We start from the raw sequence: 12,686 nt of genomic DNA on the forward strand, positions 1-12,686 counted from the left end.
AAATATTCATCATTTGATGAAAATATTACAGTTGTAGTCGTCGTTCTTTGCAGAGGATAAAGAAAAATATCAATAAAGGTCATAACACTGCAACATTGATGCTATTCATTAGCCAGTCTGTAGCATTTTGTATCATTAGCGATGCGTTTGTTCAAAGTACATCATGTACAATTATTTGCTTTGGGGCTCGTTTGAAAGTAAACTTTAAATGGGAGTGGCATTTAACAGCTTAAAGCCTTTTTTGGAGGAATTTGTTAACTGTGAAATGACTCTCAATGATTCTAATTCTCTCTACATAGTAACCGATGCTTTTGATGACGCGAGTTTGAGTTTTTGTTCACGAATCAAAGCAAAAATCCACCAAATGACGGCACATATTTTTCAAAACTGTATAATAAAGTTGATGGATGGATAGACAGACAGACAGACAGACGATTTGACCCCTTAACAAAAGTCACAGCCATCCCCCTAAAAAGATCAAACAATTAATTTCATAACGATTCCTTTTTGACTTAAATGCCCATATTTAGGAGCTTTCCCCCACCCCCCAACCCCCAACCCCCAACCCCACCCGGCCGGCTGGGAATGGGGCCATCAAACTCATTGTGTCGAGCCGGCGGGCAAACATCTCCCTTGCAAGAGTCCACTCAAGTCTTCCTCATTGCAGTGAACTGGGGCATGAAAAGCGCTCCGTCAACAAGCTGCAATGCCGCGAGGTGGCCAGGGGGTGGCGTGCGTGAGCCGGACCTCGGCTTAAGCCAGTTGTAGGTTAGGAATGGTGGGGGCTCGTCACTCCACAAAATGATAACGTATATTTTTATATTTAAAAAATAAAATAAAATATAATAAATAAAATATATATAAATATAATATATATATAAATAAAAAGTGTGCGTCATACAGACATGTGCGAGATGCCACAACATGCTGTCTGACTTGTGTCGGTGACTTTTGTCACACTCGTTCTTATTAACTCCCTCGTTTCCATGACGACGGCGTTTTGTTGACATAGGCCAATTTTTTTTGGGTGCTCTGTAAATATTACAGCCACCCCCTCCCGCCTCACCTTCTCTCATCCATCCATTCATCCTCCTCCCGCTCCTGATAGTGGGGAACAACCAGGCTCCTCCTCCCCCTCCCTCCCTCTCTCCCTCCCCCCCTCCCTCTACACATACACACACACATCTCTCACTCTTTCATGCTCTCTCCCTCCCCGGCCCGCTGTCAGTGTCACTCTGTAGTGGAGATGTGGAGCGTCTTTCTGTCCCTCTGTCTCTTTCTCCGGCCAAATTCAGCTGAGGAAGGTAAGAAGTAACTTTTTACTCACGCTTATTAATATTTCATGCGTCATCCTGGATTAATTGTAATGGGAGGCGGGGCAACGTGTGTGGCCTATCGTGCGGGCAGTAAACAAAAGAATGTGGAGATAAGGCAGCGGATACAAATGAATAATAAGTTGCGTAAGATACTTCCCCCTCACTATTTTACGTCCCGCTCAGGCCAGGCCACTCGTAAGCGGCATAACCAGTGACCTCTGACCCCATCTACCTTCTTTAGTGGGTATGGAGGCAAATGTGCAAGGCGGTTTGAGTGAGACTTTGTCGCGGTGGATGAGAGTGGGCCGGTTTGAGAGATCTCACGGGTTATTCTGATGACTCAGATATCATCTGCGTTTGTGTTGTGTGTGTGTTTTGCATCTGGCTGTTGATGTGAGTTGTGTTCTTGAACGTGGTTTAAAAAAAAAGAAGGCATTTAGTCACCTGTATAAACATTTAATCTGACTGTCATGTTTATAAAAAAAAAAATTGTTTCAGACTTGACCTGCACTCGATTCTTACCCTTTTTTGTGTACCTCCCCTATTTTATTTAATTCCCTTTTCATTGTATTTTAATATTTAGTAACCATGGCATCTGTTCATGTTTCATTTTAAGCATATTTTAGTTTGTTTATACTGAAGCATATTGCTTTCACATGAAATATATATATATATATATGTATATGTATTTATTATAAAAAAAAATTCTGAGTAATTTATTTTTGGGGCTTTGTTTATTGGACTACATTTTAAGTAATTGCTTCCGTTTTATCGAATTTCTTTCTGCCCCCCCCCCCCAAAAAATATATATCTGGGTTTGTGAAAAAAAATTACCGAATTTTATTCTTTTTCTAAATGGAATAGTTTTTCTGTGTTTTTCTGTATTTTGATAAATGCTAAAGAAAAAAATCCCCATAAAAAAAGAGAGAAAAATCCGGAAAACAGACCCCCCCCCCCCCCATAAATGGAAAAAATACATATGTTGAAAAACAAAACAAAAAATATATTCCTAAAACAATTTTTGGGGTGTGAATGCAGTACGCTTCTGTATTTCTTGATTTAATTTAATTCATATATCTTACTTAACCTACATCTTGTTTTTATTCCTATTTTATTTTATTACATTTTTATGTTAGTTTCTCCAAATCTATATTTTACATAGACCTTGGTTTTAGCCCAATACTACTACCTATTATTTTATATCCCTGTATTTGTTTTATTTTTGTTATTGTATGCATTCCACTTTACCCATGCCTCGTTTTTACCTTTAATTTGTCACGTTTATTTCATTTCATTCACATGCACCTCTTCTTTTTTTTTGTTGCCATTTTGTGTTTATCGTTGCACCTTACCTTTTAATTATATTATTTTTGAGAACATACCCGATTTACTTTTAATATTTAATATTCCTTTATTATATTATATATTTAGATATAAAATTTAATATAACTTCAACACTTGAAATAATAAGCACACCCCCACTGGTGTTCCACAGGGATCATTGTTGGGACCACTGAGATTAGTCTGTAAACCATAATAATGTATTATGTAGCAATGAGGCTGTTGTTATAAACAGAAAATGATTGAAAATCTGTAAACTGTTCATAGAATTCACATTTATCTTTACAAGAGAAAAAATCTCTCTCCATCATTGTGCAAACGAGAGCGAACCCGTTCGCCAGCGTGCAGCCGCCCATCGATCAGTGGTGGCAGCAGATGGCCTGGATGAGGATGAAAGAGCGTGCGCAAGGCCACCACGCAGTTCTGTTTGGCCTACTGACTTTGTGTCATTGAAATAAAGCTCCGCCTAATACACTATTGACCCAATAGCGGCGGCATCCATATAAATCCGCCTTGTTCTAGCACGCCGGGTCTGTCTGTCTGTCTGGACAGGTTCCGTGTGCGACGACGTGATCGCTTCCGTGCTTTGAACCGCCGAGACATTTCTTGACTTCTTTTGTGGCTTTAATGCACGCAAATACGACAACAGTTGGCTGCACAATCCATCCATCCATTTTCTATAGCGCTCGTCCTCATTAGGGTCACGGGTGAGCTGCAGCCTATCACGGCTGACTTTGGATGAGAGGAAGGGGAGGAAAACAATTCACATGGATATTCATGGACTATTTAGTCTTCAGTGTGTAAAAGTTGGAAACGTGAAGGGGAAGTTGATTCATCAATGACGTCTTAATGTTTTTTCAACACAATAATGTTGAACCAGAAGCGGGGCTGGACTGGCTATCTGGCAAGCAGGGCAGATGCCCGGTGGGCCTAAGTCAAAATGCCAGGGCCGATTTTTTTTTCTTTTTTTTTTGTGCCAGTCCAGCTCTGCCCTGAATAACAGCGGACTAATAAGTAACTAGTAACTTGTAATGGAACGTTGTTACTAGGGCTGGGAATCTTTGAATGTGTCACGATTCAATTTGATTCCAGTATTTGGGTCTGCGATTCGATTCAGAATCAATTTTTGATTAAGAACGATTTTTGATTCACAATTATTTGATTGAAAATGATTTCTGCTTTAATCTATAAATGTGCAAGGAATTGTAATGCTCTACTCCAGTCTGACTCGCTAATACTAATTAGCGCGCTACTCGCGGCACTTTTATCACTCAAAAGAACGGCTCCACGCTGAAACCCCCCCCCCCCCAACTTTTATGGAATAACTTGATCGTTACTTTTTCCTTCTACCCTCTAATGTGGCTACAACTTAACAGTGAATTAGGCCGCGTGGAACCACATTGCCCCTCAGTGGCCAAACCGGGTACAACATGAACCGCTCCAAATTTAAATAAAATAGATTTTGGGATATTTAAAATCGATTCTGAATCGTACTAAATGAGAATCGATTTTTTTTGCAATGAAGTAATCAGTAACTTAAGTCACTTTTAAAGTCAAATAATCATTAAAGTAATGAAGTTACTTTTTCAAGGTAACCGTGGCAGCATTTTGAGGTGTGGATTTGGATTTGTGATGATGGCGAGTTGACTTTGTATCAACTCACCGTACAGATAATATGAAGGCGCACCTGATGCCGCTTCGAGCATTTCTGCTCCAGTAAATCTGCAGTCATGCTTAAACACATGATAATTACTTGGGAGTATTTTTTGAAATTATTATCAGACCCCAAAATGCTTTTTTTAAAACATAAAACAAAATCCTTTGCTGAAGACATTTTTGAAATAATCCAGCATGTCATCCCGCTTTGTTGACATTCTCACTTCAAGGTCATGTGGGCCAAACTTCTGCAGGAGGTTTGCCCTTTAACGGCGTCTTAATTAGGCGGATCGCCGCCCTTTTGTTGGGTGCGATAAGCCGTCTTTTCAGGATGGAGTTATCGTCGAGAATGTGTGAAAGAGAACAACGAAGGGCGCGTGACGCGTGACACGAGAAAAGCAACCTGGTTGCTGCGTGTTGCCTGGCGGGAAGGTCAGAATGCAGCGTCATCATGTTTTGCTAATTTTTCAGCAGAAAAGCCTTTTAGTATGCAAGGGACGTGTCGAGCTGTGCATTTGCTACCTAAACTTTTAGTGGGGACTTGCCTGACTGAGTATAAGAGATCAGCCAGGGCCATGTTGCAAAAAAGCTATTTTCCCCAGTGTTTTAAATAGATTTGTGAATAATGATGAAACTTAGCTATATTCTAATGCTAGATAGAAATATTATTATTTTTTTTCCTGATGAAAGAAGATACTAATCTTTCTTTTGGTAGGTTCTATGTTTTTATAGCAATAGAACACAATATTCTGTGGGCCTTGCAAAATTAGTCAAAATCTAGTAACCCGGCTGGGAGCGAAGTGGGTTGCTTTAGTAAAAATGGCTGGGAGTGAATTAGTTAATAGTAGACAAAAATACATTTTCCTGAGAAGCTGGGCCAGATTAATGGCATTTCCGTTCATTTCAATGGTGAAAGATGATTTGAGTTACAAATGTTTTCAGTATGCTCATGAAGCAAATCAAAGTCGTATCTCAAGGCACCCCTGTGACAAGTGGTGCCCTGAGGAACCAATCAGAAGACAGAAAAATGTTGACGTCATTGAGGGCTTGAAATCTGATTGGTTCAAGAAACCGTCCCGTTGCCGCCATAGTTTCGTTTTATCAGCTTCATTGAGTTCAATTATTGTTTTGGGGGAAGGCTTCTTTTCTAATCCTGCAGTTTCTAATGAGCCCAAATTAATTGATGCACCAACTAATTCCTTCAAGTTACGCAATCCTCAAAGGCGGCGAGGTGTTAAAAGTTTGTTTTGAATCCTGCATAATTTGTTGTATGCTGTCAAGGCAACGTGAGTGCGGATTGAACATCACAAGTGTGGGCGTCAAATGTTTACATTATGTGGATATTTATTTTATACATTTTTCTATGTTTGTCTTTGTATGTCATGGGGCTTTTTGCGTTCTAGTCCAGCCCGGCAAATTCTTCTGAGGTCGTCGTTATCGTACGTTGTAGCTGAAAAAGTGCAGTGTTCCGCATGCAGTGGGATAAACCAAAAGCCAATTTTTCATGACTCCTGACCTTATTTCGGGAAGAAGGTTCATCTGCCCGTCTTTACTCGGCCCTGTTGTCGTCTCCGTCTTGGCGTATGTCTGGCCGCCTGTGGTCGCCCGTAATGATGGTCTGCTTGAGGCTTCGTCCTGGACAGCGACTGTCTGTGGGTGGAGCATGTGGAGCGCGGTTACATACTTCCTGACAAGTGCGGCCATTTTAGGAGGAAATGTCAGCATGCAGGTGTAACTTTTGACTACTTTAGATCAATATTTCCTCATTTTTTTATTGAGCAAAAGCAAATATTTGACATTAGAAGAGAAAGTACTGTACACGGTATATATTGAAGCAAACATGGTGAAGCAGCATTTAGTTGTTATGCCGCACACAAATGGAATAAACTGCCAACAGAAGTAAAGTCAGCAAAGTGTAATTGCTTAATTTGAAAGGCATAAAAGCCACTCGAGTTACTGCGCTACATACAACCTGGCGCATTTGTTAATAATAAAAGCAAAGCGTTTGGCGGCTTGTGTAAAGTGTTAAAGTAACATGTGGCGTGAAAAGGAGGCGCGACGCGGACAACAAACACGACACTTTGCAGGCGCGAGAGTGTGGCGGCAAATGCGGAAAATGGAATCGGAGGCTGCGTGTTGGAGGGGGCGCTCAGCTGTGAGCCAAACGGAGGAGGTCGCCCGTGTGCTAATGCGGGTCACCGCTGCACTGCAGACGAGAGCGTTCGCACCCACGCCGGAGACACACACCATCGCAACACTCCGCCGTCGGCTTTTAATGGACACCAGGTTTGAGACTGCTGTCACTTTTTTTGAGATAAATAATACACATGCGAACAGGACGGGAAGAAGATAAGCCAGCTGGTAACAGACGAGAGGTGGCAAAAGTAGTCATACTCTCTACTTAAAATACAGATTTGACAGACTTAATATGTATTTTTTTTTATAGACTCAGGTAAAAGTAGAAGTACTGATTCAACTTCTTATGCAATAGTAAGAAAGTACACTGTATAACTTGTTAGTTCGTTCAAGTCAAACAGTTTGAGGAAACCAATTGAGTAATTAATTTGATTTCATTTCATTTGTTAAGTAACACAAGTAAAATGTACTTTAGCAAGATATGAATCTCCCAGTTGCCGCTAATATGTCATTAGTATGAAGTAAAACAAGTTATAGGAATGTAAGAATTTCAAATGCTCTAAAATGTTATTGCACTCAAAACAACTGAGTTGCTACTACAAAAATTTATCTTTTAGGTTAACCTTTTGGAATGAATTGCTAACTGTTTTACAGGCTTACGTTATGTTAACTTGTTTTTTTAAATTTTTTACGATGTACTGTTAAATGTATAATACCCAAGTACACAAGTAAATTTGTCAATTGTATACAATTGATAAATTGACAGACAAAAGAAAAACGTAAACACATCAAATTGTCCCTCTTTTGTTATCTCATGTAGCTAGTAGTAGCTAGCGAGCTAGCTAGCATTGACTAAACCTTTATGCTAGCCAAACAATGTTCCAGTAGCTTTGCTAACGTGAAGTGAGACAAAAAAATCAACAACTGACCAAAAATACACTTTACCCATTTCGAGATAGTGAACAATATTCTTAAAAAAGAAAAAGAAAAAAAAGTCAGAACTGTTTTTAGCTACTCATATCACTGACCATGAAACAAACAATTACACATTACCTATGTAGCCAAACCACAAAGACTCCTTAGCTCAATGCTAACAAACAATTGGCATATTTGTGCTAATAAATTATCATTATGAAAATGTTATAGAATGGATGAATGGCAAGATTCCAATCAATCATGTTGCCTTTGATCTTGGCAAAGTAAGGCGTAGAACGTACCGATATCTGTTTTCAACTAAAAAAAAGTGGTCAGAAAAGTAAATACTCAAGTCAAGTGCGGCGGCTACCTGAAATATCCAAGTATAGTCATGAATATTTGTTTTCCCACTGGGATGGGAGGACGAGGGGACATGATGGAGGATCTGGTAAAAGAAGAAGCGAGCGAGCCTTGTGCTTTAAATGCAACAGCACTCAAGTCCAGATTGCAGACTCAGCACTTCTCGGAGCTGTCAGGAACAAAAGCTGAGTGTTTCTGCTGTCAGATGGACCAATAACAGAGATGCGGCGGCAGTGTGTTGCGCGCGCGCGTGCGCGCGCATGTGTGTGTCACAAAGTTAAATAAAGAGGCTTTTACAGCCAAGTGGCACTGCCAGCAAATGTCCCCCCACTTTCCGTTCTGTGTCGCCGGGGTCTTAATTCTGTGAAAGGTGTGCACTCAACGCTTTTTCCTCGCCATGTCAGCGTGAATTATTCAGCATGCAAATGTCACGCCACGACACATGACACATGCATGAGGCTCCCCGGCGACAACCTGCTCATGTACGCGTTAGTAGATCGCCGCCCCGCCTGTGACAGAAAAACGAGATAGACACGAATATTCATATTTAAATCGGTATACGTGTTATTACTCGTGCTTGGCTGAATTAATACCCCGGAGCAAAAGTTAATTGAATTTGGAGAGACACGTGCAGCATCTGCTAAATAGAATTAACGCTTCATGAGTATCTGTCTGTGACGTATTTTATACCGTTTTTTTTTTTTCATTGAAAATTAAATGGTGGCTAAGCGGTTAGCACGCCTGCCTCACATTTGTGATATTCTGGGTTTTGGCCTTCCTTTCGTGGGTTTCCTCCCACATGCCAAAAACATGCATGTTAGGTTCACTGACGACTCTAAATCAAATGTGACCAAATCTTGTTGTTTTTTTTTGTTTTTTTTTACAGTAGATGACCATAACATGTGCCGTGATTGGTCGTTACCTGCAATGTTGTGGAGTTAGGAAAAAGTGTAGCTAGTGATGGGGATGGGAAATATTCACAAGGACAATTTTTTTTTTTTAAATCACGATAGATTTGCTGTCTTCATCTGCAAGTGTAATCCTATTTAAAAAAAATAAAAAATTCTCAACAGCTCAGTCAGAGCACAAAGGGAAGATAATCCGCAAATGATATCACTTCCTTGTTATTTGTTGCTTTACGGATGATCAATCTGTGCCTGAAGTGCACCAAGAGATCTTCTCCATCTCACAGAGCAGAAATTCCTCTCCAGTGAACAATCGTGCGCCATGAAATATGAGTAGGAAGGGATCAAAATTGTATGACCGCCGTAAGAATTATTTATCCATAAACAGAGCGGCATGAGATGCTTCCTCCCTTGACTGCGGGCCGTCAGGAGATAAGCGTCTCTCTCGATTCTTTTTTTGGGGAAAAACAAAACAAAAAAACATTCTTTGCCGCTTCAGCATGCACAGGAAACTTTGGTTAAGCGTGCGCGCACACCACAGAAGCCAGCACAGACTGCAGCGGACGGCGGCCAACGGGATTTTGGAAGCCAGCTGGAAAAAATTCCTGTGGCCTGATCCTAAGTGTAGACCCCCGTCTCAACAAAATGTGTGTACAAACACAATGGTGCAGTTTTGCCCGAAAAGTGACAAAGCAATCTTTTCCAGTCTGGGCTTTTGTAAGCAAAACATTTCTTTCATTTTATTTATAAACCGCCAAAAGAGAGCCAAAAGAAATTCAGCAAACAATTTGGGACGACATCCGTCCCTCTTTTATCTGCTGTATCATTCTTGCACATTTATTCTTTTTTTTTTTTTTATCCTTTTAAAGCACTTTATACCACACAAATCTTTTTCTGCGGTTGTTGGCCCTGAAGAGTCAAAGTCACTTCCTGCAGTGTTCCTCAAGGGTCAATCTTGGGGCCCCATCTATTTTTGTGCACTACATGCTTCCTCTTGGAGATGTCATCAGCAAATTTGAAGATTACGAGCGACCTTCAAATTTCTCATGTGACCTCCGGAGTTATTTCTTTTTTGACACTAACCTCCTAAGGCCCAAGATGTTTTTTTTTTACATGCAAAGTGTTGTTCACGTATGTGGCCACTAAGCCTTAGGAGGTTCTGATAGTTCAGATGAGAATAATGTGATTGGTTGACTGCAATTGCTAGCTGGATGGCTCACAAATTTCTTCAGTTGAATATAGTGGAAATTTGAAGTTTTAATTGAAAAAAACAAAAACAAATAAATATTATTATAAGAAAAACATTCTTAGGAAAGTCTGCTTGTGTAATGCTAGCATATAATGTATCATGCCATAAACGTGAGTTCTAAATGAAATTAGCATGATTTAATTTGTGTGTTTTCACTTATGCATGACGTTAATATGCTGCATAATCCTCCCGCCAAAATGTTCAGCTGATGTGTTTTAGCTCGTATGAACATCATTTTAATAGCTTGGCCCGCTGCTTCATTTTTGTGTGGGAGGCCGTCATGTGTCGACACGCAGCGCTCAGCAATGAAGTGCTTGAACAGCAACGAGTGCAAAGACACTTCAAGCGAACATCCGACTCCAAAAATCTCCAATCGACCTTTATTAGAGGCCGCCCTTTTCTGGTCAATCCGTTTGATTTTTCCGAACACCGGATGGAGCCTTGTGCCAGCGTGCATCCTCTCTCGGGATGTCTTGTTATCTTTGACATACGCACGTCGCGGGAGAGTGCTGGGATTGCGCAACGTGGGGGAGAAAAATCAAAGAGCGATGTGCTCCAGACCTGGATTGCTTCCATGGACCAATAATCGGCTTTTTATTTGGCAAAAGGATTGGATTTGAAAACGGACTTCAAGCCATGATGTCCTTGTTTACGTGTAGTTACGTAATATTTGTCAATTGTGCGTCTTCTTAAAAGATGTTATCTGTTTGTTTATGTGACAGTGATGCTGCTGGACACAACAGAGTCTACCTCAGAACTGGGCTGGATCACCTACCCGGACACGGGGGTAAGGAACCACAACAGGAATATTACACTATTTACAACAGGGACGTGCAAATGGCGGCCCATGGGCCACATGCAGCCCCCGACCACACTCTTAACTGATTTAAAAACACACACACACACACACAAAATAAACCTCTCACACATAGCAAAAAACTCTGACTCACACTAACTAGCCTCTCACACACAAACAAATCACTCTCACATAAACACAAACCTCTCTCGCACACACCAACTAGCCTCTCTCTCTCTCACACACACAAATACCTCTCACCGCACACTCAAAAAACTCTCTCACGCGCAAAACAATCCCTCACACACTCTCACTAACACCAGCAAAACTATAATACACCAAAATCCTCTCTCACAAACCAGCAAGCTTCTCACTCGCAGTAATCTCATACACTCGTTCACTCAATCCAGAATCCTCTCCCTAGTAATACACCTCTCTCATTCCCTAGGAAACCTCTCACTCATACACACAAAACTCTCTTGCATGCACCAGAAAACCTCCAACATCAACAAATCTCACACTCACACATACAAACCAAAATACTTTTCACACATTTCCCCCTAAAACTTACACCTAAAAAATATTTCCAATCACAAAAAACTCTCACACACTAACAAAATTCTCACAATTACCATGAAACCTCACTCACATTGAAAAAAACAACAATTCTTACTTACTATAAATAAACACACCAGCCTGAAAACCTCCCCTACTCACCAAAAACCCATACACACGCCACTCAAAAAAAAAAAACTCTCACACATATCAACCAATATCTTCGTTTGCTTCATTCACTCTAAAAAAAAAATCATAACAATCTAAAAATAAAAAACAATTTGTACACAGAAAAAAAAGTTATTCTCCAAAACCCCTCCAACTAAAACAAACACTCACACGTGAATATATATATATATATATATATATATATATATATATATATATATATATATATATATATATGTTTTTGTTTTTGCTTTTTTGGCTGTGAGATGCTTTTTGCTGAGTGTGTGAGTTTTATGTGTGTTGGAGAGGCAAATATTGTTCATCCATAAACAGAGCACGGTAGTTGCAATTGAATGTCTGCAGGCCTCATGCCGTGTGCATGTAAATGCGTTGGCTAACCTCAAAAGTTGCATACTGTAGCTTTAAATGTGCAGTCCCATTATAACTTGATTGACTGGTGACCAATCCGTGGCGTACCCCGTCTCTCTCCCAAAGCCGGCCGGGTTAGACTCTATCTTAACCGTGACGGTGAACAAGAAAAGCGTCAGAAAATGAAAGGATGGCAGGATTACGAGCGCAGATGTGCACGTGTCGTCACTGTATGATTACAAGCTACCTCAAACTGGAATCTTCTTTACTGGAAAGAGAGAGAAAAAAAGGAGCAATTATAGTGGGTGATGGTATGGGGGTTTCCTCCCCATGAGTTTTTAGCTCGGCCAGGATGATTACAGCCTGCAAATGTACGGCTGCGCTTATTTGTGTTTATCTAACTACTTTGTAATTTCAAGGTGTGTGTGAACGCTGACGACGCAACACAAGATTGCGCCTTGAAGTCCAACGTCAGGGCTTAAATTCCCCCCACATGTTCTTTGTCATGTGATTTCATCCATGATGAGATTGCAGTGATTAATCCAAAGATTGACCTTTCTTTCTTTCTTTCTTTACATGCGTGTGCGCGTGTGCGTGCGTGCCTGCTTGCGTGACTTTGCCAGGGTCAAGTCCTGGGTCAGTAAAGTTCATTCATCTATGAGTAATTGCGGCTAAGTACTAATATGTCTCCTAATTACACGCACGCACGTACACATTTTATCCATTGTCGTCGTTGAATAGTAAGTGAACAATAAATTAAAGAGCATTCAATTAGCTACAATGTATAGTTTGAAAAAGTATGTCCTGAGAAAATGAGACACGGTGTTCTGGAATGAATAGGAAAATATGAGCTTTGGTTATAATTGATTTATTTTCAAATATTTGGTTTAAATTTAGGTTGACATTTGAAGAGCATCTTA

At 40.3% G+C, this 12,686-nt stretch overlaps 1 protein-coding gene across 1 annotated transcript in view; it reads left to right on the plus strand.

Moving 5' to 3' along the window:
• Positions 1–1,193: 1,193 nt before the first annotated feature.
• The window catches only part of ephb6 (eph receptor B6), a 36,606-nt gene continuing 25,113 nt past the window's right edge, over positions 1,194–12,686 (plus strand). The window contains exons 1-2 of the mRNA XM_086078012.1: positions 1,194–1,304; positions 10,601–10,665. Coding sequence (XP_085934138.1) covers positions 1,199–1,304; positions 10,601–10,665 — 171 coding nt within the window. The 5' untranslated portion in view covers positions 1,194–1,198. The remainder of the gene's footprint in view (positions 1,305–10,600; positions 10,666–12,686) is intronic.

The sequence above is a fragment of the Leptonotus elevatus genome, chromosome 6, assembly GCF_054856555.1.
Source record: "Leptonotus elevatus isolate MCC_2025b chromosome 6, RoL_Lele_1.0, whole genome shotgun sequence".
Classification (NCBI taxonomy): domain Eukaryota; kingdom Metazoa; phylum Chordata; class Actinopteri; order Syngnathiformes; family Syngnathidae; genus Leptonotus; species Leptonotus elevatus.